Raw genomic sequence first — 27,806 nt, 5'->3', positions numbered from 1 at the left:
AAGCATTTTCCCAGGATCTCTGGGACGCTAACCCATTCTTCTCATTCCAGATTCCATATTCTTTCCACTACCCATTCCATTTGGCCTCACTCCTAAATAGAACCCCATTAGCAGAAGGGGTGCACCTAGATGTGAGCCCAGAAGACACCTGTGAGAACAGAAAGAAGAGCTTAGTAAACACCTACTTGTCACTGAGGCTCAAGCAAAAGGGAGGAGGCAGCTGAGCCGCTCCCCATTCGGGGATCCTGCTTACCTACTAGCTGAGGCTGTGTAGACAGGCAGAGCTGTGTGCCAATCGTGAATCAGCTATTTGCTGGCTGGCTTGGCATGTTTACCTCCTGAAACTTCAGTTTCCCCAAGGTTTCTGCAGTTTTAAGGGAAAAAGGGGGCCTGGCCCACAATAGGCATTCAGGCACCCATGGGTTGTTGGAAGGGAGAATGTTATGGGGGAACTTGACACTCTGCAGAACCCATCAGGGGTCAGTAGACAGAGTCATCGTCCACCCTCATCGTGTGTGCTAAGTCAATTCAGTTGTGTCTGATTCTTTGTGACCCCGTGGACTGTAGCCCGCCAGGCTCCTCTGTCCATAGGATTCTCCAGGCAAGAATACTGGCGTGGGTTGCCATTTCCTCCTCCAGGGGATCTTCCCGACCCAGGGATCAAACCCAGGTCTCCTGTGGCTCCTGCATTGTCAGGAGGATTCTTTACCATGGAGTCACCTGGGAGCCCTCATCAGGCCTGGCCAAAGCGGAACACCGTGCTGGGCCCCATCCGGTAGGCATTCAGAACCTGGCTACCCCACTTTTACCCCCACTCTCACCCCCACCCCCAAGGGACCCATGGAGCCCCTTTAGCTGTTTTGATCACTTCAGTAAGGAGCCAGTTCAGCCACACCTACAGAATTGGTGGTGCTCTTACAGAACATAAAAAATCACTCGTAATGAAAACTTACAAAAGGAGAGACTACTTGCCCCCAACTCAGTCCTCACGACTTCAACAGCCACCATGACACCCATTTGATAGATGAGCAAATGGAGGCACAGAGTGGTCAGGAACCTGTCCCAAGCTCACATGGCTTGGGAAGAAGGGGTGGAGCCAGGATTCCTGGAGACCTTGGCCCCACGGCCAGCCTGTTGGTCCTCCTCACATTCAGGTCTTTGGGTCTTTGGGTCTATACCTCCACATGATGCTAACTCCTTCACTTGTATCGCAGACCTAGAGAAGGAATGATGCCAGGCTCAGAACCCTTTGCTATGGAGCCACCCTCAGGTGTAACTATGGGCTTCCCTGGTGGTTCAGACAAATCTGTCTGCAGTGCAGGAGATCTGGGTTTGATCCCTGGGTCAGGAAGATCCCCTGGAGAAGGCAACCCACTCCAGTATTCTTGCCTGGAGAATCCCCATGGACAGAGGAGCCTGGTGGGTTTTTGTCCATGGGGTGGGAAAGAGTGGGAGTTGGACATGACTGAGCAACTAACACTTTCACTTTCATAGGTGAAAGTGACTAATGTCCCTTTAAGCCTACAAGGTTGGGAAGGCTTAAAGCCAGGATGGTGAGCTTTGGGACTGCTATTCAATTGAAGGGGCAAAGGTCACCTCCCCCAGGAAGACTTCCCAGCCTTCCTTATCCATGCTGTGCTCCTGTCACACCATGGACTTGCCTCTATCACTCCACATTGAGTCCTTGGTTCCTGCCAATGACGGACTGGGTTTTGTTCATGTTTGTGTCCATTACACAGAGCTTGGAACACAGTAAGTAACGTGCTTGGTGCAAGGTTGTCCCTGACCTGGCCCACCTCTCTTTCCAGCTTGATCTCTGCCAGCTCCTCTGGGCACTTGAGCAAAACAGAATTACCTGTAGCTCCCAGAAGTGCACTGTGATTGCAATTAAGCAATCAATTGTGTAATCAATAACTTGATGTCTGCCTCTTGGGCGTGTGTGATCCTGATGGCAGAGACTGCACCAGGTTGTATTCACTGAGGTGCCTTAACACATAATAGGTGCTCAACAAACTTCTGTTGATGGAATGTTCACATCTACTGTACTGTTCCTTCTGCCTAAAAAGCCCTTCCTAGCCATCCAAGTCTTCTGCTTCTCCTTTAAGACCCAATTCAGCTGTCACCACCTCCTGGAAGCCCTTGCTGAATTCCCCAATACCCAGGGAGGGGGCATTCCCTGCCCTCTTTGAGGTGCCCTGAGTGCCTCCCTCTACTTTCAGGCCTTTCTTCACTCCTCTGTTTGCTTCTGAGCAGGGCCCACATCTTTTTCATTTTGCAGTTTATTCAAAGCGCATAACACTTAGTAGGTGCTCAGCATGTCACTAATATTTATTTACTAAATAAATAAACATTTATTCATTTAATATACTATGGAGGAGGCACTGTAAGTATTTTTTATTTCATTTCATCATCAGAACAGTACCTTGAGGCTAGCCTGCTGCCCCATTTTCCAGACAGGGCAGCTGAGACTTCGGAGTGTTTGGTCACTTGCCCAAAGTCACACTGCTAAGGCATCAGAGCTGGGACCAGATCCCCTGTGGTTCAGCCCTGCCACCTCTGTAGTGCCTCCTTCTCCATCCCCCAGAATCCACATGGACAGGAGTGCCCTCCCTTTTCTTTTCTATTTGTTACCTCTCTAGGTTCCATGTTGCCCAGGAACCTCTGAAATGCCACCCTATTTTTCTGAGAAACCTCCAACATCTTCTTCCGAAGATATTGTCAGCATCTTTGTGTAGAGTTCCAAGCCAGCTCTCCCCAGATGTCCCAGCCAAGCGGTCCCCATTTCCTTCCTCCTCTTGCCTACATGAACTTCTGTGTCCCTGACCCAGGGGTTTTACTGTATGCTGCTGCTGCTGCTGCTAAGCCGCTTCAGTCGTGTCCGACTCTGTGCGACCCCATAGACGGCAGCCCACCAGGCTCCGCCGTCCCTGGGATTCTCCAGGCAAGAATACTGGAGTGGGTTGCCATTTCCTTCTCCACCCTTATTTGATGAGCACCTACTATGTGCCAGACCCCATGTGAGAAGCAGAGAATAAAATAGCAATGCAACCAAACCCCTACCCATACACTATAAATAAGAAAATACATATGTGAGGTGAAGAGGACTGTAAAGGGTTAAGGAGAGAAATTAAACAGGTAAGAAATGAGGATGATGGAGGAGGGGCAGGTGGGCTCTTTTGTATCCAGTGGTCTGTTGAGCAGACTCCTGCAGGAATAAAGGATTGAACCAGCTGCCAGGATATGAGCATTCCAGGCAGAGGGACTGTGATGCAAAGGCCCTGGGGTAAGCGTGGGGCCATGGAATCTGGCGTAGGAGCCTGGTTGGAGGAGAGGGAGATAGGAAAAGAGTGTGGAAGAGGAGAGGCTGTAAGGTAGCTGAGCCTGGTCATACAAGACATTCAAGACCCATTCTCTGGCGCCTCTCAAACATACCCAAATGCACTGCCTTCGTCTCACTTTCTCCATCCACCACTGGATTCCTCCTCCGCTAAAAGTCACTGGAAATCACCTTTTCTCCCTCCCCAAGCCCTTTAACATTCTGTTTCTTGCTTCTCCTCTGCATCCTTATGTGTCCTCTTTATTTTATTCTGTGACTTTATCATCAAGGTTCTATCATAATTTTCTTTGCTATAGCTCAGCTCCTGGTGAAACCTTACACCTGCCCTAGAGGTGGGGAGTGGAGGAAGAAGCATCAGACTGATTCAGAGCTCAAACTGGGGTTGGAGTCTCCCTGAGAAAGCTAATTCTCTGTGGAAATTCTTGTCGTGGGCACCTCTATACATGGATTTTCAGCTTCTGGTTCTCACCAGGTTCAGAACTCGCCATGCATCTCTGCCCCACTCTCCCAGCCCCTCTGGCAGCAGACACTGGAGGAGCCCTGAGGCTTTTTTGGCTCCTCTCTGCTCTGCAAGGAGTAAAACCTGCCACGTCTCTTAGCATCTCCTTTCCTCCCAGTCCCAGAGCCTGACAGCCCCATCAGAGCCTCTCTGCTGCTGATGCTCCAACCTGGGGCTAAACAGCTAGGTGGACTGGAAGCTTCTGGTGGTCCACAGTGGGCTGGATGTGAGGTCAAGAGAGCAGAGGAGGCCCAGGAGGCACAGCATGGGAAACGAGGCCAGTGCCTGCCTGCCAGGCCTGACTCTGGTACTGCCTCACCCTCCGTCCACTCCCGTTCCTCCCTCAGCATCTCAGGGGCCACTTTCACCTTTCCCAGCTGCCTCTTCACCCCACCCCCACCTGCCAAGTGCCAGGGGCTTTCAGAGACCTGCCCCTACTATTTGCCAAATGCTTATATGTTATTTAATCCCCATGAAAGTGTTAGTTATTCGGTCATGTCCAACTCTTTGCCACCCCATCGACTGCAGCCCACCAGGGTCCTCTGTCCATGGGACTTTCCAGGCAAGAGTACTGGAGCAGGTTGCCATTCTCTTCTCTAGGGGATCTTCCTGATCCAGGGATCAAATCCTAGTCTTTCGAACTGCAGGCAGATTCTTTACCATCTGAGCCACCAAGGAAACCCCATGACCCTAACCTTATTCATTCATTCAAAAACCATTCACTGAGCACCTACAATATTCCAGGCCCTCTAGGCATTGGGGATACTGCAATGAATGAGACATGTGTGCTCTGACATCCCAGGAGGGAGAGTGGGTAGGGGAGAGATTTCAGATAATAAACAAGAGAATGTCAAGTTGTAATAAGCACGGTGATGAAAACAAAGCAGGTCAATGTCATATAGAGTGACATTTTAAATTATGTGACCAGCAGTGCCTCTCTGGGGGTGATATTTCAGCTAAGACCTGAATGATGAGCTAGGGGTCCAGCCTTCAGGGAGGACAGCATCCAACAGAGGGAGCAGCAAGTGCAAAGAACTCCAGGAGGGAACAAATGAGGCATCTATCACCCCATTTACAGATGAAGAAGCACAGAGGAAGGGGTTAAATAACAACCCGAGGTCACAAGGTCACACAGCAAAAGTTGAGATTCAAACCCAGGTCCATCTGACTCCATGGCCTGTTCTCTTCCCACTTCATGGCCCCTGCCAGGTGAGGACAGTGATTCCCACAGATGGCTCAGCACCCTACGCACAGCATCTCTCTGGACTCACCCCTGTCTCCCTGTCCATCCCCATCAGTCATCCCAGCCTCCTTGGGATTCCTGATCTTCCTTCAGGTCTCTGCACTTGCATATCCTATTCCCTTGCTTGTAACACCCTCCTCAATTCCTTGACCACCTGTGACCTTTTCTCCTGGCCTTCGACCATGAGCTTGTCACCAAAGCCTCCTGGGACACTACAAGACAGAAATAAATGCATTCTCGCCCTGGGCTTTCACAGCACGTACCTGCTAAGTTGCTTCAGTTGTGTCAACTCTGTGCAACCCTGTGGACTGTAGCCCGCCAGGCTCCTCTGTCCATGGGATTCTCCAGTCAAGAATACTGGAGCGGGTGGCCATGCCCTCCTCCAGGGGTTCTTCCTGACCTAGGGATCAATCCTGGGTTTCTTGTCTCCTGCACTGGCAGGCGGGTTCTTTACCACTAGCACAACCTGGGAAGCCCATAGCACATGTCTCCTTTTTGTTCATTCATTTATCAAATACGTACTGTGAACCCACTATGTGCCAATCCTTAAACAGAAATTCCAAACCCAGAGAGAAGTGCCCAAGAGCAGAAGCATTAGGAGCTGACAGCACACATAGGAGAGAGTACCAGACACCCTCAGTATTCCGGGGCCTGGGTCACACTGCCTTGGAAATTCACTGTCTGATTGACAGTCTCCCTGATTTGGGTATTTTCATCTCATCTGCCTCCCTAGCACTTCAGCACATTGTCTGGTACAGAGCAGGCACGTGAAAAAAAGTAAGTTGTTTTTATAAGACGGCTGCTCTGTGCTAGGCACTGTTCTAAGTGTTGGAAATAGCAATACAAGGAGAATGCAGCAGACTGAAATTCCTGCTTTTGTGAGGCTTCGTTCTAGTGAAGGTAGAATGTAATTGAATGAATGATCTCCATTCCTGATTAATTCATTCACATGCTGAGAAGAGATAAAACGGGAGCAGGAGTGAAGAGGCGGTAGCATGAAGCAAAACTGCACGTGACCAAAGCAGAATTCTCAATCTCCCCTGCTTTCCACAGCCCCCACAAGCTCCAACCTGCTTTTTCCTCAAAGTAACGCATCTTAGTCATGCACGCCAATATTCATCAGTTTTCTCCCAAACACCCCCCAAACCCTCATTTCTTTTTGTCCCCATTGCCACTTCCTGGTCCAGGCCACCATCATTTCTCGCTTGGATCCCAGCAATAGTTGCCCTGCTGTCTGCCTGCTTCCAGGTTTGCTTCTCACACTTCCTACCCCACCAGCCTCCTCAGGGTGGCTTCTTATGCTTCAGCCAACCTTCCATGGCCTCCAGGCTCTTAGCCTAAAACATTCCCCATCATGGTCTTTAAATCACTCAGCATCTTTCCCCTAAGACTGGCCAATCCTCTTTTCCCACCTGCACACACTTCTGCACCTTGGCATATGCTGTTTCCTCAGTCTGGAATGCCCTTCCTCTTCTCAGCTCCCCTGCACCCTCCCACTCCCATCTCAGCCTAGCTGACTCTGAGTTAATCTTAGTTTAAAAATCCTGTCCTCCCAGGAGGATGTCCTGCACCCGCTAGGTTGGGTTTAGTCTCCCTGCTCCATGGCCCCACAGCATCCCTCACCTAACTTTCTCTTCCCTTCAGTGTGGCTCTTCCTCCCCTGTCTGCTCCTCCTGCTTGTCTTCAGGTACTTGGAGGAAGGCATCATGTCTGTCCTACTCAACTTGTCTAGGAAATCTACTATACACACCTGACACATAGTAGGTACGTGATTTGTTGAATGAATAGATGAACAAATGAGTAACTGTGGCACTTGGATCTAGTAGAATTTGAAGCAGTGCGAAATGTTCAAATCTCTGCTCTTCCACTTAACTTGATATGTGACCTTGGGACTTGACTTACGACCTTTCTGACTTTCTGTTTCCTCACCTATAAGATAAGATAGTGATAGGCATCTGCAGGGTTGTTGGAATGGCAAGTGTGAGAATTTGAGTGTAAACACCTGGCACCTAGAAGTTACTCCCTTAAATCTTTGCCAAATCTGTAGTTGAGAAGCAAATAGCCTTGGTGTGATATCCTTATTCAGAAAGCTTATATCTTGAGTCAAGACACAGAAGTTAAGATCTAGGCTCTTTGCTTGGTACTAGGTTAGACTCTCAGCTCTGCCACTGTCACTCACAACCTCAGGCTAAATGCTTAAACCATTATGTGACTCAGGTTCCTCATCTATAAAATGGTTCCTTTATCATAAGATTGTTGTGGGCCTCAGCTTAGATCAGTGCCTGGCATGTTGGCTATCATCATGCTATTTACACATAACACTAACAACCACACTGTAAGGCCCCTGCCAGTGGTCCTCCCTGACAGATGAAGAGAGATTTCCAGAGAGGTTAAATGCCTGCCCAAGGTCACACAATGAGGAAATAGCAGCCTTGTGCTTCAAGGCCAGGTCTGCTGTGCCCAAATCCCATGTTATTTCCACTCCATCAAAGAAGGAGCTCAAAATAGGCCTGTGGCATTTCAGCTAATTTCCTCTAAGCCCTCACCAAGTCACCAACTGCAGGCTTACAAAGCTGCTCCCCAAGAGCATCCATTCAGCAGCTGCTAAGTGTGTGTGCCTGGTGGATCCAAAGCATCTACCAGGGTTTGCACCAAGCCAGTTCTTCCTGGGTAGCCTTGCCTTGTCTGCAGAAGGGACCTCCAGACTAGAACTAAGTTAGGGGGAGCAGGGAGGGGAGTGGTACATGAGTTAGATGGAAGAAGAAGCTGGAGACCAATCTGGATGTAAATTGGGGGGAAGAGAAATGAGAGTCAAGCCACATTTATTGAATGCCTACTAATGATCAGGTACATCGTTTAAAACTCACTGGTATCACTTAGCCTTTATTTATCAAGTATCTATTAAGTATCAAGCCCTGCACTAGATGCCAAAGATATGATGGGGAACAAGACACAGCTTTTGACCTCAAAGTGTTGACAGGTCAGTGGGAGAGCTGACACAGGCACTAAATAAAGTTTTACAAATGGGATGGTAGAATCTGAGCAGGGTGGCAGCTGTAACTGGGAACAACTTAATGTGCTCATTTCACATATGGTAAAACTGAGGCTCTAGGAAGCCGACTTGTTTGGATCGTGCAGTTACCAAGTAGCAGAGGCTAGCGTTGCTCCCAGGGGGTGTTCTGTCTCCAGAAGTGTCTGTTCCCTCCACACCATCAACCTAAAGCTGTTCTGTCCCCTCTTTCACCTCCCGACTCAATGATTATCTGGCTAGAAGATTAATCAAATGTTTCTAAAGCTGCAGCCACTGTCAGTGGCTAAGATGTTAGCTCCTTCTGTGGATAAACAGAAGCTTTTGAGCCTCTGTTACTAATTCTGTTTGAGCAAAAGATTCAAGGGTTGATCTGAAAGGAATGGGGAAGTGGTAAGAAGGAGGGTCTATCTCCAGTTTGAAGGGACTTCTTAGACAGATCAAAGGCAACCAAGATGAGGGGAGTAAGTGATAGCAAGCCTCTCAGTTTCCTGTGGCTACACCCACACCTCCCTCCACTCCCCTCAAAAGGCCTAGCCTGTTGAAGAGGATTTCCTACTTGCCCCTCACTTTTTCCTCAAGGAAGGGAGCCAAGGAAATCACTCACTTGAACCACTGGCTGAACTTGCTAGACTCCCTGCTGAGTGAGGTCAGCATACCAGTGCCTCTCTCGTCCCAATTCCCATCCCCAACCCAAGGGCAAGAAACCAAATGGAGAATCCTCAGTTCTAAAAAGTAGCTCAGGCTATACCCTAAAGGTATCTTAGCAGAGGTAGCTGAAATCTTGGTCCTGTTCTCCAGACACCAGGACCCTCTTCAAGGTGACAGGAGCCCAGTGACTACCCATCATAGGAGTCCTTTCCTTCTGAGAAGGGAAGAGAGAGTGAGAGAAGGACGTTTTATGGAGGATGGAGAAACAGGTAGTTTTTCTATACTGCCCCCCACCTCTACAGTACTGGCCATATCTGCCGAACAATGCTGGGCAAATGGAAAAACATTAGACAGTACCCAAGAAAGTCTGTTTTGAGTTCAGTCATCTTTTGTATACTCTTTGATAATCACCAGATCACTGAGAAATTGTCAAGCAAATTATCTCCAGACAAAAATGGAAGAACAGAAAACAAAGTAGAGAATTGGGTGAGCTATGAAATGGAAACATCTCTAACCCCACTGACCCATCAGAGGCAGGCACAACTCTCTCTAGGCTCCTCCCCCAACAAATTAAAACTGCATCTACATCATGCCTCATGTGCTCTCCCTCCCCTAACTAGGAAACTGATCAGAGAAACATAATCACTGCCAGCAGGAATCTGATGAGCTTCTTTTTCCAGGGGTCACATTAAGGAAAACTTGCACATATAGAAACAAGAGATGATGCTGTAATTAACCCAAGATAACCGTTCTGCTGAGGAAAAGGGAAGAGTTATAATGTGTTTCCGTATTCACAGCAGGGAGATTTTATCTCTTTCCACACAGTTTACGAATGACATGGGAAACGCAGAAGGACTCACATTTCACCCATTTCCCCTGCGAACATATTTATCCCTGAGATGAAAATCGTTGCCCAAGCTCCAGCAGCCAGTCACCCTTTTGCACTCGTTTCCATGAATATTCTTTCCAAAATGTCTGCTTGTAGGAGCAAGATTCAGGATTTCTACAGAAAACTACAAAGAGACACACACAGCGCACTGCACATCCCCTGTTAGCCAGAAAGAGACAGAAAAGAAAGAGAAACGACCAAAAGGAGACACAGCTAACAAAACAAAACAGATCCCCCAAACGGCAAAGTGCAAGCGACGATTTAAAAAACACATAGAGACCGTGTTTGTAATTACCCATCCAGGTTATATTTTCAGGGCTTCCAAAGAACCGGCTGGTTGAAGTTTTGTGCCCCTCTGATTGTGATGGGAGGATTGTATTTGAAGCTCTGGGCACGTAGAGATGGAATGAGAAGGAGGCTGAGCTGGAAGAAACACCGAGGGGGGAGGGAAAGGGAGAGAGTGTGAGAGAGAGAGAGGGAGAGGGAGCAGAGCTATCTCTAGCTACGCCTTCTCTACGCTCCGGGAGCCCAGGAGAGCGCTCGTTTCAGGATTTTGGGAGAGGGGTGAAAAGAGGAAAAGGCAGCCCCCGCTCTGCCCCGGCCTTGCTGCCCCCGAGGGCAGGGAGGATTCCGGCCCGTGCCCCTCTGCTGGCGGGCCGCCCTGGGAGCCGGGGAGCGCGCGAAGCGGGCGGCGCAAGGAGCTGTCCAGTTCAGCACCACCCGGTAATGCAGTAGGTGGGAGCGCCTCCTCCGGGGGCCGAGCCGGCCGGGAGTGGGGTGGGGGGGCAGGCGGGCGGCCCATCCTGCAGCAAGACGCCGGCTCCTCTGTTTCCAGGAGCTTTGCAGATAGGGGGAGGGAAACCCGCCTCGATTCTCCAGGAGAAACCCCCTCCCTCCCCCACTTCGCCAACACTACCACCGCCACCAACAACAATAACCGCCGCCGCTGCTCGTCCTGCCGCCGCCGCCGCCGCCGCGCCTGCCCGCCCTGCTGCTGCCGCTGCCGCTGCCGGGGCAAAACCATGGAAGGCGAGACCCCCGCACCTGTTCAGCTGAGATCAAGGGCTTACAGAATACTGGGAAGTCTGGTCTGAAACGAAAGCTCCCGAGACCCCCCAAGGAAGAGAACTGGCGAAGCAAAGGATTTTCATGGCGCAGGCCGCAGAGCCGAGAGCGAAGACGGAAGGTTGCATCTCGGCTTTTACAATCTCTAACTGTCTAGGTCCCGACCATGAGAGATTGTGTTGAGAATGCGGCTGTTCCCTGGTTCACTGTGGAAGCCATCTCCAAATTAGCTATCACATATGGAAACTGGAGACCAGAATTTTAGGAAAAGAGATTAAGGCATCTCACTTGGGGGGGTGGGGGGTGTCTTTTTATTTTTTCCTTTTTTTTTTTTTTAATCACTGCAACTGGAACAGTTTCTGATCTCAAAAGGCAAGCCTCTCTTCCCGTGTGATCTTTATAATTTACACTCTTTTCCGTGAGCTTTTCTTACCTCCCTTTTTTTACATCTCTCCACATCCTCTGTTCACACATATATCCATTATATTAGTAGTGGAATTATTTTTATTTTTTGCTTTAGTACTCGCACCTTCACACACACTCTCCTGAGAACCCGAAGTCGGTTGGGTGTTTATATAATGAAGAATTATGGGGCTGTTTGATCGAGGTGTTCAAATGCTTTTAACCACGGTTGGTGCTTTCGCTGCCTTCAGTCTGATGACCATTGCTGTGGGAACCGACTATTGGCTCTACTCCAGAGGGGTTTGCAAGACCAAAAGTGTCAGTGAGAATGAAACCAGCAAAAAGAACGAGGAAGTTATGACCCATTCTGGATTATGGAGAACCTGCTGCCTAGAAGGTATTTGATTTCCCATCTCCTCCCCCTCCCCACACCCCTCCCCTTCTCACTCCCCCTTCCCCACCCGCCTCCAGATAAGTCCCCTTTACATTCCACCATTTTCTTACTTCACTCCTTCCACCACAGATCAAGGCTGGTTGGGTGAGTTTCAGAGGACAGAAAATCAATAAGCTAAAACCATACTCAACTCTCCAGCCTCCACCCCACCTTCCCTCAACCTTCTTCATTGGAATAATCTATGATATGATGAAAACAACAACAAGAGATTGTTTTTAAAAAGTCAAATGTGCTCCACCTGCTTTGGAATCATTAGGATTTGCCTTTTGATGTAGTATGCCCATCTATGAGGGGATAAAAAAAAACAGTTACCTCTCTCAACATTGCTCTTCTTTTCGTAATGAAGAATTCCAAAATGTTCTTCCTTTCCCCTCCTCCTCCCCTTACTCCCCAAAAGTCCAAGACACATCATCATCTGCAAATTTCCTTTTTTTGGAAAAATCTGTTGTTTCTAAGAAACCTTATTTGGTAAATCCTAATTATTCCAGGATCGCAAGCTGAGTTCAAGAGAATTTCGTAATGTCTATGAGCCACACATATCGTTCGAGGCGACTGGCTGCGTGTGTATGTGTGTTTTAACGTTTACAAAGTCTAAAAATACATACGTCTCTCACAGGAAACAATCCAAGTTCTAATAAACAGCAATTCACTTGCAGGTTAGGCTGAGAACCAATTCACTTCCACGCAGAGTGACATGTCTGTTATCCAGAAGCGTGTAGAGTCAGCATTGCAGCCAGCTTGGGAATCAGACATTGTGCAGGGAGGCCAGGAGGGAGGCGAGAGCATGGGGAGGTTGTGGGGGGACAAGAGGGAGCTGTGGGGGGGTGGTGGTGTCAGCTGTTTACCTTGATCTTGCAGGGTCATTGGGACATGTGTGCCTGAGTATGTGCTGTGGGCAAAGCGGTCCCACAGAGGGAAGGCTGGGAGATCGGGGTACAGATGAAAGCATGTGCTTCTGAGACACATTAATAAACACAGGGAAGGGGGCAGGAAACTCCTGCAGGTCATACAACCTGCATTTAGCAACAGACTTTAATATAAGGGGCTGCATATGAGTGGCTATCTGTGTCTGTGTGTATAAACTACAGCCACCCGTAGAAAGACATACACAGAGAGAAACATGTTTCTGGGTGGAAAGAAAAGCTGATGTGCTTTGCTTCTGATATGAACCAATACGGAGGCTGTTTGAGTAGCGTCGGGAAGCAGGGACTGCAGGATTGTTTGTTAAGCTCAACATGGGATGGTGGTGCAGGGAGTTGAAGCCAGGAGACAGGGGATAAGAGAGGGAAATGGACTAAGAAGAAGAGAACTGATGTGGCCCCAGAGTCTAACCCAAACTGAGCAAAAGCTGCTCTTTGGGAAATGATTATGCCTGGGGAAAGAGCACAATTCCATGCCCCCCTCCCAACAATCTTGGTGCAAACGGTTGAGTGATGGCTGAACATGTTTTGAATAGCTAAGTGACTTCATTGAGCGATGGTCTATTTGACGCATACTGCATTTGGTGCCCTTTCTCAATCCAAACCGCTGCCTTGAACGTAGTCTGCAGAGGAGCTCTATGCTGAATACTATATGCTCTTCCCCAGCCAGAGAATCAATATCGGGAAATTAATAGGCACTGTTTTAAACACACCCCTCCTTTAAAAAATGAAGAGCCTTTCATGCAGCTAGTCATTAACAGTGGAAGGAATTCCATTTAATTAAACATTTATGGCAGACTTTAATTCCGAAAGAGAAGAAAAGCAAAGTGAATGAGGGTTGCTTTAGGGAAACGATCATAGAAGCAATTTGCCTTCCTTGGATTTTAGTTAGATGGATGAAGATATACAGCCAAGAGATTAAAGACAGGATATAGTTTTAGGAGAACTGTTCCCAGACATTGGTGACTTGGAATAAATATACTTTATTGGGGTTTTGTTTGAAAATAATACTATGATCTTTTAAACATTTTCTAATTCCCGTAAGGGAAGAGGACTAGACGTGGCTTTGGACCACTGTGTGTTAAAAGGCTTAAGTATTTTCATTCAAATTCCATCTGTTTGGTGTCCACATCCTCAAATGTGCTGCCCACCTCCTTCAACTTTCTCTCCAAGCTGCACCCCCACCTCGCTCCCAGGCTCATCCCTAAAAGGGTTAGTATTGCAACACGTCCCAAGGATTGTGTGATGCTCCCAGAAGCCCTGGGTTCTGCTCTTCTCCCCAGGATTGAGGGCTCCAGACAGTGGCAGGTTGGGGGCTGGGCCCAGTTGCTTGGGGATTGCTGTTCCTTTTCCACTTGTAGCCCAGGCAGGAAGGGTTGGTACTCAGGGCTCCAGTTCAACCTGGCCTTTAATTTTCCAAAACCTTTGTCCATATGGGGTTTTATAGGCCTGAGACACTGCCCCCACTTAAGAAGCTGGGCCTTGGCCACTTCGGATGTGGTTTGAAGGTGTTAAAGACACATATTCTCAAAAGCTGCACTGCTTTCCAAAGATTATAAGTGCACTTATTTCTGCAGGTTGGCATAGATGGTTCTTGTGGGGCATTCCTGTGCTTGCTATTTTGAGCATTCCAATAGGATCAGCCTTTATGGAAACCAAGTTGTCTGGTTTCCCCAACCTCTGTTTTTGGTGAGAAACTGTACTTTCAGAAAAGATTTCCCATCACCCCTTTGTTGTGTTTCCTACTCATACCAAAAAGTTGTGAACAGATTGCTAGTCTTCTCCCCAAGATGATGCTAATGACTCCAGGTAAAAACCCGCCTCCTGTCTTCTTCTGGTCTCTTTGGCTACCTGGTGTACGTTGCAGCTTTTTGTCCCAAGAGATGATTTTTTTCTGTTCACTTCTTGGTGAAAATAAGAATCAGAAAATGTTTCCTGCCTCCGTCACTGTTTTTGAAATGAATTTGTCTGTTGAGGCATGAGAAGGGGACAGGACCACCTGTTAGGGGCCAACACAGCAGGAAGGGGAGAGGAATCGAGAAAATCACAGCCTTTCTTCTCTCCCTCTGCAGAGTGAGCAGCAGGAGTGTCTCTGTGTATGAACTTGAGACCCTTGGCAGGCTAGTGTCCTTACTGAGATTTGAGGGCATGGGGGGTGCAGGTCCGTCTGAGAAGTTCTTGAACTTTTCAAGAAAGCTGCTTTAAGAGCCTCCAAATGGAGAGATGAATTGGCCCTTTCAGAGAAGAGTTCAATAAAATCTACAACAGGACACTAAAACAGCTTGTTTCAAGCATGCTGTCTCTGGGCCACGCGGTGACTTGCTGCTCAGGATATTAACCTCTGTTGTCACCAAAAGGAATCATCGTCTCCAGGGGCAGCAAGAAATTCACTCTTTGTGTTTGCTCCCTCCTGTACTTTTCTCCTCTCTATCTGGGCTCCATGTCTCCCCCAGAGGATTCCCAGCCCTGCAGAGGAGGAGCCAGCAGCAGTACAGTGTGGTCCTAATAGAAATGCCCCCTTCCTTCCCACTCCCTCTCTCACCCTTTTCCTTGCTGTGAGGCAGAGCAGTAATCTTTCTCTCCATCCAGACTGCTCGGGTCCCTCTGCTGAATTTCTGAGCTTCTCTTCTTCTCTTCTCCTCCTCAAGCTGCTTACTCACAGGGGCTCTGCCGTCCATTCTACATCCCCATTCTCTCTGTGTAAGAAGTCTCTGGGTTTTCTTGAACTATTTTTTCCAAGTTTGTAATTTCATACCGTTTGCTTGGCCTGCAAGGTAGTGAGTGCCCCACACTGGGTTCAGCCACGGCTCTCTTGTTCCACAGAAGGAAAGTATATCTCTTTTATTTTAGGAATGTCAGCTGCCTTTCTTGGACACTTTTGCCTTTATGGGTGGAAGAGTTGAGTTTAGAAGTTACTAATGGGCCTACATACTGTGTACATATCACTCCATAATTCCCAAGATATTTTGACCTTCTAGGTACTTTGCGCACAGTTGGTACAGTAAAAATGTGTATCAATGGAGTGATGCAGAAATTCTTAAAATTATTGAAATTAATTCAAAAATCATAAGAACATGTGGCAAGTTATTGAGAGAGAGAGGAAGAGAGGAAAAGGGGTGAGGAAACCAGAACGATTTGTTTGCTCTTCCTAGAATTCTTTTTTATTTAATTTTTATGTAATACTGAAGTGTAGTTGATTTACAATGCTCTGTTAGTTTCAGGTACACAGCAAAGTGATTCAGTTATACATACACATATATCCAGTCTTCTTCAGATTTTTTTCCCATATAGGTCATGGGATTTCTTTTTTTAAAAGAATAATAAGGAGTCATGAATTCATTGTTGTAAAATAAGAACATTCAAAAGGAGTCAGTCATTGGATTCCACAGCTCCTAATTAGCTAAAGAAAAATTGTCAGTACACTCAGTCTCTACAGGGAAGAAAAAAATTACCCATTGATGTTCTTCCCTCTTCTGTTTAAAGTATGTGAAAGCCTAGTTTGATCCTAATACTCACCAGAACAGACACTTTGGGCAGAGAGCAGGCATCAGAGACCATCCCTATGTAGCTTCCCCAAAACCTTCCCCAGAATTCTTTATCAAATTGCTCCACCCAGTTCCCCAGACCTCAAGAACTTTGCCCAAGCTCTTAGGTTCTGATAGGCAGTTTTCCATAGAGGCAGGTCCCACATTCCTAGCCCTTCTTGCCTTATAAGACAAGCCTGACTCCTTTACTGAGGAACCAGTCCTGCAAATCCGAGCCCATTCACACTGCCCTCCTGCCGTCACTTTACAGGTGCCAGGTGTAACACCGCACCACACAGGCAGAGCCAGAACTTGAATCCAGGCCTCTTGTTTTCATCCTGGAAACTCCAGAGAGCTCCATGCACAGACCCTGGCCTCTGTGGCCTTGTGTTCACATTCATTACCAGCAGCTGATTCTATTCTGTCTGCATCCCACTGAGTATCCTCATTGGGAGCACCCGACCCAACCATGTCAGGACACCGGAGTTCTGACCTGCTGACTCCCTGACATGCTACTCCTTCCGGCTGCCCACACCTTACAAGGTGACAGCTCTGTCTTAATCCCCTCACTCCCACGAGACCGAGGAGATGCAACACTGAACTTCAGGCTGGACCCATCACATGCTTCTTTGGTTTCACCCTTTTATTTTGGAAATGTCTCAGTGTAAACTCTCCATGGGTTTTATGTTGGCCAGCATTTTTTAGAAAGTAGCAAATTTATGTCCCCTGAAGTGACGGAAGTTTTCAGAGGCAGCTTTGTGGTGTGTGATGCAGTTGACACAATTTTGCAGCCACACAGACCTGGGTTCACTTCAAGTGCTACAGCCTTCTGAGCTGTGCAATTTGAAGCAAGTCATTTTACCTCTCCAAGCCTCAGTTTCCCTTTCCACAAATAGGAAGTCTAACAGCCTTCTCACAGGGTAGCTGGTTGGAATGAAGCCCACGTATGTCTGTCACCTTCTTTCCTGACCACCTGGTATAAAATTACAGTCAACAATCTCATACATTGTACTACTGGCTCTGTTTTATTTTACTTTTTTGACAGATTATGTCCCACCTTCTAGCACACTATGAAATTTACTCATACTACTTGCTCATACTACTCATACTATCTGCACCATTAGACTGTCAGCCCCACGAGGGCAGGGATCTTTGTCCTGCCTGTTGCTGTAACCACAGCGAGTATGATAGCACGAGACATCAACCTATCTTAGTTGGCAAATGAAGAAGCCACCACTGCCTGCTACAGGGTGAGCATTGAGGAACGGTTGTCACTTCCCATCATCAAAGGACTGTTCTTTAAATTGCACGCTAGTGGCGATGGTGGCTGAAACATCTCTTTTTTTTTTTTTTTTTTGACATTCTGAAAAATAATAATAAAGTCAACACAGAAAGAAGGGGGAGAGAGGGAAGGAGAGGGAGTGGGAGAGAGTTTCAACACACAAGGGGCAATAACAAAGACAGATAATAAAAAAGAAAGTGTTTGGAGAGAAAATAAATGCCTGAGGAGGAAGTGCTGGGGAGGCAAACATCTTCTAAATAGACACTGGCCACACTTTCCTCTCTGTTCATCATCCAGAGCGTAGGTCACACAGGTCCTTGGGGAGAGCTTCCCATGAGTTTTAGCTTTCAGATCAGTGGGGGAGGAGGCTATATGTACTCAGACTGATAATGCAGGAGATTGTTAAATAGTTCAAAATTCAATGGTCACTTTTAGACTGGAATATAAAAAAAATCCCTCCCAAATTCAGATGAAATACGTGTTTTAAGTTTCCAGGTTAGTTTATAGTGACAAATTAAGCAATTCCTTCATTTATTTATTTTATTGGTTAAATCTTTGATGAGTCCCTGCAACTTACCAGGTGCTGGGTCAAGGGTTGGGGTCATGGTGGGCAGCAGCTCCCTTCAGGGTCATTGCCCTCAGAGCCTTCTGGAAGAGACAGATGCTACTTCAAAGACTCTCCCGAATATGTATATATATATATATACATACATATATATGCATGTGTATGCTAAGTCACTTCAGCTGTGTCTGCCTCTTTGCAACTCTATAAACTGTAGCCCACCAGGCTCTTCTGTCCGTGGGATTCTCCAGGCAAGAATAGTGGAGTTGATTGTCGTGCCTTCCTTCAGGGGATCTTCCCAACCCAGGGATAGAACCTGTGTCTCTTATATGTATGTATTTTACAACTATGATAGTGCTCTCAAGGGGAGTCACATGAGACTGTGAGTTTATGACATGAAGATAGATCTAGTCAGAGAAGGCTCCCCTGAGGAAGTGAGATGTAAATGGCTGTCTGAAGGATGCATCACTGGGTGAAGAGAGGAGGAATAAACATTTCAGGTTGGAGGGCAGCAAGTGCATAGACCACTGAGGGAGAGAAAGGGCAAGTGCTGGAAGGAGGCCAGGGTGGCTGGAGGGTCCAGATGGACATGGGATGGGGGTGGTGATGGTGCGGATGGAGTGGGGGAGGGCAGAAGGAGGACCCAACAGTGCGGAGCCTAGCTAGTCTCGTTAAAGAGTTTTGCTCTTTGACTTTTGGCTTCCTGTTTAAAAGCTGTGTGACCTTGAGCTAGTTAATTCTGTCGGTACCTCCTTCACCCCGTCTATCTAAGGGAGCTGATGATGCCTGCCCTAAGGTTGTGAGGATTATAGCGCCATTCCCTTCTCTTTGTCATGCTCTTCCCAATGTGGCTTCCCTTGTGGCTCAACTGGTAAAGAATCTGCCTGTGATGTGGGAGACCTGGGTACAGTCCCTGGGTTGAGAAGATCCCCTGGAGAAGGGAACGGCTACCTACTCCAGTATTCTGGGCTGGAGAATCCCATGGACTGTATAGTCCATGGGGTCGCAAAGAGTCAGACACGACTGAGCGACTTTCACTTTCTTCACTTTCCCAATCCCACCCAGATCTGAGTGTGGTGGTCTCTTTGGCCTGAAAACTTACGACAGCCCAGAGAAGGGAAGAAATAGATTGATTCAACTCCAATCAAAGAAATTCAAAATATGCTTAGTGGAGGTGTTGATGGTAGGTGCCAATCCTGCAGTAGACACAGGGATTCAGAAGTGAACAAGACCCACCTCCTCCCCTCAGGACCCTATGGGCAAGTCCCACCAGGAGATCCCAAAGAATGGGCATCTTACAAAATGACTCCGCTTCACACAAGACATGTGACATATCCTGCTGCCTCAGCTTATCGCCCTCCCACAAACTCAGAGAGATTCCCTGAGTTTCTCTGAGACGTCTCTAACAATCAGTTAGGATCATCGAGGATTTGAGCTGGAATTGGAATGAGGCTCAGTTAAATCCTCCAGACTTTTTGAAAATAGGAATTAGACTAGAAAGATGTGAACTGTGCTCCCCAAGGCCAAGGAATGCATGTCAGCCCTCGTGGGATCGCCAGTGAGCTCTCTGCCCTCACCAGGACCCTGGTCCTTTCTCCTGGGGGTATAAAGGGCTCCCAGTTCTGATGCCATTGGTTATAAAGACTGAACTAGCTACTTAAACAACTTTCAGGGCAGGGGAAAACAGATTCAATATAACATCAGCTGTAAAACACACTCTAATTTCAGAAACCTTAAAATTTAAAATATGTGCCTTGGAATCAAAGGAAGATGGTATGGCTGTCTTGCTGGCACAGAGAAATGCGGGGAGAGCCCAAGGGATTTCTCCAGTGCCCTTCGTGTCTGTCCCGTGACTCAGGAAGCAGCTTGGAGAAGTGTGTAATCTTACGAGCACATTTTTTGACAAGGAAAAGGGTGATTGTTGACCTCTGCTCTACAACTGCTCCCTGAGTCCTTGCCAGGTGCTGTGTGAGTAGCTAGGACAGAGGCAATAGCACCACCTGCCCTCAAGGAACTTCTAATCTAGAAGAGTAGACAGACCAGTGAACAGATAATGATGACAAAGCAGCATGAAGCCTAAGCTCAGGGCATTCTGGGAGCACAGAGACTGAGGAGGAGGGGATCTAGGGATGACAGGGTTCAGAAGGATGCATGGGAATGTGCCAGCTGGGGAGAGGAAGCGTACCTCAGACAGAAGAAACGGCAAGTGCGGAAGCACAGACACTTGAGTGGCCAGGCCAACGGTCCTGTGTGGCTGGAGCATAGAAGGCTGGGACTGGGGAGTTGGGGGCGGGGGCAGAGGAGATGGGACCCCACAGAGACAGAAATGGCTCTCGTGGAATAGTTTGTGTTTCTTCATGGAAGGAAAGGGGACCCAGAGAGATGGTAAGTGAGGGATGGTCACAGGTGGCTTTGCTCTTTCATGAGATCGCTGGTTGTTGTGACCCTAATGGATGGGATCCAAGTCCAGTGGAGGTGGTGAAATTTAACTGAGAAGGGCAAGCACAGCAGGAGGTCTTGGCAGAGACCAGGTGACTTGCCCTAAGCTAGCTGTAGTGAACAGAGAGAAAGGGGGCAGGGAGAAGATTGTAAATGATGTGTTGAATACAATCAAGGTGCTTCAAGGCCCTGCCTTCCCCGCAGCACATGCCTTTACTGGGCTGGGCCCTGGGGCGACAGGGATGCAAAAAGTCTCTGATCAACATCACCTTCTCCTTCAGGGGGAGTCTTCCTGACCATCCCATCTAAGGTAGCCCACCATCCTGTTACCTGATTGTATTCCCTTCTTCAGCATCTTAACATTGACTTTTCTTTTTAGCATTTACTTGCTTACGCTCTGTGTCCCTCTAGAAGCCTGTGAGCAATGTGAGGGCAGGGGGTGTGTCAGCCTTGGCACAAAGAGTGTTTAGGAGCTAAATGTTGAGTGAATGATTAAGGCAACAATGCCTACCCTCAGGGACCTCCCATCAGGGGAGGGTGTGTGTGTGTGTGTGTGTGTGCACACACACACTCAGTCCTTCCAGCTCTTTGTGACCCCATGGATTGTAGCCCACGAGGTTCCTCCGTCCATGGAATTTCCCAGGCAAGAATACTGGAGTGGGTTGCCACGTTCTACTCCAGGGGATCTTCCCCAACCCAGGAATTGAACCTGTGTCCCTGCATTGGCAGGCAGATTCTTTACCACTGTGCCACCAGGGAAGGCCACAGGGGAGGGAGGTGAACTCTTAAAAAACTCCTCTTGACTCCTCCTCTTGATAGTCATCTCTCTGAGGTTTTGCTGAAAGGCCCTTGAGAACAGGCAGGGGATTCCCACACACCCTGCAACCTGGGATGCTTTCAGAACACCTTCGGGGCCACAGCTCTGCCACAAAGCTTTGGGAAGCTGATAAGCCACCTCGAGCCTGTTCCCTCCTGGGCAGCTATCACCTTTTCTCTCAGTCCAAATCCTCATATGTTTATCGCCTGGCTCAGAGGTACCAACTTAGCAGCACTGAGTTGGCCTCAGAGGAGCTGCCTCCCCTTTCTCCTTATGGACACTATTATTTATTCACTCTTCCCTAAACTTCCTTGACCTTGGGTAGTCTTCCAGCTGCTAACAAGAATGACATGGATTAGGTATGAGATCACAGGTGCACTCTTGCTGTGGCCTCATTGAATGGGGAATCAGCACCTTGTTTGCCAACCATCCACTGTGCAGTTTGCATACCCCAGCACCAGTCTCTCTCTCTGACCTTGCCATTAGGCAAAACTCACTGGTGACCAGCTATTGTTGATCCCTAGACCTTTCTTTATCTCAGTTTTGCCCTATTCTCTCTTCTTTCACTTTCCGTGCATAAAGGATCATTCCTTCTTTTCTGCCACATTTTCCCCTCAAACTGTTATCTCTGTCTGCACAAGTCTTATTCTTTATCCTTCTTGAATTTTCCCTAAAGCTGAGACCTCTCTTCCTCAATTTTCCTCCAAAGTATTTTGCAAAGAAAGTAATCCTGAAAAACAACTCTCTGGCATCATTTTCTCACTAATAATAACAATAATAATAACTAATCACTCCTTGAATGCTTCCTGTGTGCCAAGCACTGTTTAGATGTTTCCCAGGGTTGCTCTTATTTAATCTTCACAGTTCTGAAGATATGTGCTATGATATCCACTATCCCCATCTTAAGAGAATCAGTGAATTTAAGTGACTTATCCAAGGTCACACAGCAAGAGGCAGAGCTGGGAGTCCAACCCAAACCTGTCCAATCCAAAAACCTGTGCACAGCCTTCTATTACACTAACTATATTTATAATTTCCCCCTGTCCCCCAAATCTGTAAATAAATTACTTTGAGAAGTTGAAGACAAGGCTAAACAGAAATTGCTATTTGTAATTCATGCATGATGAAGTGTTCAAAACTTTGAAGCTTAAATTAGCATATGCTTATTACCTGGGGCAGAGTGGGGAGAAGTGGAGGGCCTGCCAGGTTTTCCCACTGTTTAGAGTACAGAAGGATGCCTCAAAATGCATAGACATCCCCCTTTCTAGTTCATGGAGGGGGAGGACGTGAAGGCATACAAATATTGTTTCTCTCCGCCCCTCTGCCTAGCGGGCCATTTCCAACCATATCCCACTTGTCTTCCTTCAGGGCTTAGCTCTGCCACCTCCCACCCTGCTCCCACCTGGTTCACACTCCCTCCCTCTTTCCTTCTTAGGCATCTCTGCATGTCTCCGATGCAGCATCTTCCATCTTTTCTGTTGCCTGTTTCCATTTCTGCCTCCACCTCCAGACCATGAGTCCTCATGTCCATTTCTTCAACAAAATGTACTCAGTCACGGCTGTGTGTCAGTTACCCTCCTATGCAAAAGTGATCAGATACTGCCCCTGCCTTCAAGGGGCTTATGCCCCAGTGGGGGATTGGAGGACCCAAGCAAGAACACCCAGGAGTGGAGAGATTGTTTCAGGAAGAGATGTGAGAGGACATGGGTTGTTCGGGGAACCACACAAAGGTTCTAGTATTGCTGGAGGAACAAGTGTGGGAGGGGAGGTAGGGGAAGGTATTAATACTGAGGTTTGACTTTAGACAAAGACCACATCATGAAGGGATGGTTCACTTGCAAAGAGGTCAAAGAGGAGAATTTTCCCAAGGGAATGATATAATTAGATGTGCATTTTAGGAGGATGGCTCAGGAAGTTGTGTGATGTAAAAATGGGAAGAAGAGGACAATGGAGCAGGGAGTCCAGAAAGGAGATGGTTGAACAGCCCAGCAAGTGATGAGGCAGGTGACCTCAGGTGGGGAGGGCAGGGGTGGGCAGGGGGGCTGTCGAGCAAGGGAGCAGACATCAGAGGATCCACAGGACCCAGGACTGTCACTTGTGTTGAGTAAAGTGTGACAGTGAGTGACCTTCACTGAGATGGGGCAAACAGGAGACATTTGCCCCAGGAAGAAGGTGATACCTTTAATTTTGGGTAGACTGATTCCACATCTGTGCTTCCAGGGCCTGGCACATAGTAGGTGCTAGATTTTGATATGTGCTGAATCTCAGCTTTCCCTCAGCATCATCATAATGAACATTATCAGCATTATGTTGTAGCCAGGCCTGGAGTTTGTGTCAGTTCTCGCATCTGACAGCCTGGGTTCAAATCCCAACCTTGTCACTTATCAGTTCTGTGTGACCTTGAACAAGGAATGTCCCTTCTCTAAGTCAGTTTTTTTGTGTCTAAGCGGGGAAAATTGTATCTCACTCTTGGGCTGGTTGTGAAATTTTAGTAAGATGCTCCATGCAAAGTGCTTAACAGGGTGCTGGCACATAGTAAACACTCAATAAACGCCAGATGCTGTTATCACTAGGGTGTTTATTATTGATGATACCAACAGTTGCAAAGAGTGACTTGCAAATGAGTTGTGTTTGGCCCTCAAAATGTTCTACAAATCAAGACATTTCCTATTAAAAAAAAAAAAAACACCTGTCTTTGGCCTCCCTTGAGGAAAACAAAAAGAGTTTTGCTACCCTGGGCCCCCTTCCTGCTTGGCATCAACCAGCAGGAGCAGGGCAACTGATGTCGCTTCAGGTGTGGCAGGTTCTCTGTGGTTCCCCAAAGTCCCCGCTGCTCCCGAGTATCTTCTGAGGCTACTGGGCTGCTTTGGCCCTCCTCTGGCCTCTGTAGGCATCCAAGTTTGTAAACGCTCCTCTCTGCCAATGGCAAATTACAGGCGGAGTCTTTGTCTTCCGAAAACTACACAAAACACCACCAGCCTAGGCTGGGTATAGCAGCTAACAGAGTGAATAAAGCCTGCATCCGGAAATAAATGCATAAACACCCAACATTCCCGAGCAGGACTTGCTGATAAAACTTGGATGGAAGGCGAGCCTCATCTACTCCTCTTTACTCAGCATCTCTAGGAGAAGTTGTTGCTTAAAAAAAGAGACGTTCACCCAGTTCACACCACCCTTGGAGCTTCTGTTTCAGAGGCTGACATTTTCTGACCTTGACCCCAGTTCGGAAAATGCACCCCGTGTAACAACCACGTGGTGTGCTTTATTCAATAACTAAACGGCAGGCGCTGGGGAGACAGTCCCGTGGTCCACGCTGGCTAAGGAGAGAGGGGTAGTGGGGGTGTTGCTGGAGGATGGGAGATTCTCTGCTTTAAATTTTTAGCCCAGAAGACTTCGTAGGGAAGGGAGGAACGTCACAAGTTTCTTGGTATGAAAAAGATGGTCTAGCTATTGCTGGGAAGGGACATGAACTTAAAGACATGCAGTTTGATCTGGGAGAATGCTCAGATCTGATCCGATCTGACAGTTTTTGAATGTTAGGCATGTCAGGCTCTGTGCTAATCTGTGGGGCACAGAAACAAGTCAGCTTCTATGGGGAGTGGTCTGCCCGGATTCCCCCTGGCTGACAGCATCCATCCACTTCCCAGTCTCTCTTTCTTCATTTCATGTTTTCTGAATTTCTCTACAGTGTATGTTACTTCTTTCCCAATCAGAATGTAAGTTCTGTGAAGCCAGAATCTTTTCCTGTCCTATTTTCTGCCATAGCCCCAGGAATCAGATCAGCACCCAGCACCTACTAGGTGCTTAGTTAAGGATGGTTGGTTGACAGAAAACATACCCCTTCTCTGAAGATCAGAAGAGACAAGCAGGTACTGAGACCATTACCAGTGAGCTCAGGCACTAGGAAGGCCTGTGTGAGGGCCAGACAAAAGAACAACTCTGTTTGCCGAGATCTGGAAGGGTTCCTAAGGAAGTACCCTCTGCAGTGGGTTTTGGAGGATGAGTAGGAGTTTGCCAAGTAGAACAGAAGAGAAAGGCACAAGGCAGATGAAGGAAATGAAATCACCTGAGGCTGCCTCCCAAAGAGTAAGGTCAAGGAGAGAACAGAGCACTACTGCAGGGGTCCCCAAACTCTAGGATCTAATGCCTGATCGTCTGAGGTGGAGCTGATGTAATAATAACAAAATAAAGTCCACAATAAATGTAATGCACATGGACCATCCTCCCCAACCCCAGTCCATGGAAAAATTGCTTTCCACGAAACCGGTCCCTGGTGCCAAAATGTTTGGGGACTGCTACACTACTGGGTCTAGAGCAGTATTCCTCAAACTCTGATGTGAACCTTAATCACCACAGATCTTAATGAAACACAGATCCTGATGCAGGGGTCCAGGTGGGAGCTAAGCCTGTGTTTCTAGGTCCCAGGCAAGTCTCTGATACCACACTTTAAGAAGCACACCTTTGGACCATGGCCAGTGGGTTCTGGTGAAAGTGAAAGTCTCTCAGTCGTGTCTGACTCTTTGCGACCCCATGGACTGTAGTCCATGAAATTCTCCAGGCCAGAATACTGGAGTGGGTAGCCTTTCCCTTCTCCAGGGGGCTCTGGTGAGCATGGGCTAAATTCTACTTCTGCCACTGGCCAACTGGGCCTGTTACCTCACCTTTGAAAGGAGGATGACAACCTTCCTACCAGGCACTGAGTCAATTCAGAGTGCCTAGAGTTGGTGAAGCTCTTAGCTCAGCCCTGAGCACTTCGTATCAGTATGTTTCAGGTAGGATTGTCATTAATGACTAAAGGTGATTGTATGGCAGTGTCAGAGGAAGGGATGATTTTCCTTGTGAACTAATGTTGTTTGGTTGCCTCCTGTGTGGTGGGCCCTGTCCTAAGGACCACTCAGATGTCACCTTCCTTAAGCTACACAGCACTCTATAATATGGGTGTTATGTGATTCTCACTTTGCCGGTAAGAAACCAGAGTAAGTGCATTCGTTTCCTATCTCTCCTCTAATGAATGACCACAAACTTATTGGCTTAACATGACACAAATTCATTGTGTTGTGATTCTGTAGGTCTAAAGTCTGAAATTGGTCTCCCTGGGCTAAAATCAAGGTGTCAGCAGGGCTGTATTCCTTCTGTAAGGGAAAAATCTGTTTCCCTGCCTTTTCCAGCTTCTAGAGACTGTCCACATTCCTTGGCCAGTGGCCCCTTCCTGCATCTTCAAAGCCAGCAGCATCACATGGTCTTTCTCATGTTGCAACTCACTGATGCTCTTTCTTCTGCCTCCCTCCTCCACTTCTAAGGATATTTGTGACTACATTGCCCAGACCTGGGTAATCCAGAATAATCTCTCTATCTTAAGGTCAGCTGATTAGCAACCTTAATTCCATCTGCAGCTTTGACTGCCCTTTGTCATAACATATGAAACATATTCACAGGCTATAGGAATTGGGATGTGGACATCTTTGGAAGGCCAGTATTCTGCCTAGCACAGGGAGTGCTTAAAGAAGTCCACTAGTATCACAAGCTCAGAATGGCTCCCCTGGAAAGAATTTTATTTGTTTTTTATTTTATTTATTTTTGGTTGTGTTGGATCTTCATTACTGCTCTTGGGAGCTACTCTTCATTGCAGTGCATGGGCTTCCATTGTGGTGGCTTCTCTTGTTGCAGTGCACAGTCTCTAGGCGCCTAGGCTTCAATAGTTGCAGCATACAGGCTCAGTAGTTGCTGCTTGTGGACTCTAGAGCACGGACTCAGTAGTTGTCACACATGAGCATGTGAAATCTTCTCAGACCAGAGATTGAACCCATTTTCCCTGCATTGGCAGGCAGATTCCTATCCAATGCTCCACCAAGAAAGTCCTTGGAAGGAATTTTAGAGCTTGTATCAAGAAGGATTGGCTTTGACTACACACAACAGGAAAAGAAAATTAACAGAGCCTTAAATAAGACAAAAAGTTCATTCTTTCTCAAGGAAACCAGTCTGGAGATATGAAATACAAGGTTGGTCTGGAGGCTCCACAAACTGGTTAGCAATGCAGGCTCCTACCAGCTCCCTGCCCCATCATCCAAAGTATGGTCTTTGACCTCACAGTCCAGTGTAGCTGCCAGAGACCCAGCCACTGCCTCCACATTCCAGGCATCAAGGTGGAGGATGACATCAAGATACAATGACAGAAGTCTCCTGTTACATGACTCATAGGGAGGTTTCCTGGAACATATCACACAACATTTTGGCTTTGGTATTATTGGCCAGAGGTTTGTCATGTGACTACATGTTAAGTATAAAGAAGCTTGGAAAATATATATTTATTTCAGGTGGCCACATGCCTGGTGAAAAATGAGAGGTTCTGTTGCCACAAAAAAAAAAAAAAGGAAAGGAAAAAAGGAAGGCAATTAGCAGTATAGCCAGGGAGCTCACATAGTCCAGACCCTCACCACATGACCCAAGCATCTGAGGCCCAGAGAGGGAAGGGACCTGGTGCCATGGAGCCAACTAGCAACAGTGCTGGGACTAAGACCCACACACCCCAGTCCTGGTCCAGCACTTAGCCTCAAGCACCTGGTGGCACTAATGGTAAAGAGCCTGCCTGCCAATACAGGAGACATAAGAGATCAGGTTCGATCCCTGGGTTGGGAAGATTCTCTGGAGGAGGGCATGGCAATCCACTCCAATATTCTTGCCAGGAAAATCCCAC

General features: G+C 47.6%; 1 protein-coding gene across 1 annotated transcript in view; it reads left to right on the top strand.

Annotated features, from left to right (window-relative positions):
• Positions 1-11,300: 11,300 nt before the first annotated feature.
• CACNG2 (calcium voltage-gated channel auxiliary subunit gamma 2) overlaps positions 11,301-27,806 on the top strand; it is a 116,920-nt gene continuing 100,414 nt past the window's right edge. The window contains exon 1 of the mRNA XM_081591434.1: positions 11,301-11,511. Within this exon, the coding sequence (XP_081447560.1) occupies positions 11,301-11,511 (211 nt within the window). The remainder of the gene's footprint in view (positions 11,512-27,806) is intronic.

The sequence above is a fragment of the Giraffa tippelskirchi genome, chromosome 4 (assembly GCF_054371585.1).
Source record: "Giraffa tippelskirchi isolate mGirTip1 chromosome 4, T2T-mGirTip1v1.2.pri, whole genome shotgun sequence".
In the NCBI taxonomy this organism is placed as follows: domain Eukaryota; kingdom Metazoa; phylum Chordata; class Mammalia; order Artiodactyla; family Giraffidae; genus Giraffa; species Giraffa tippelskirchi.
This window is presented reverse-complemented; position numbering and strand designations above follow the sequence as displayed.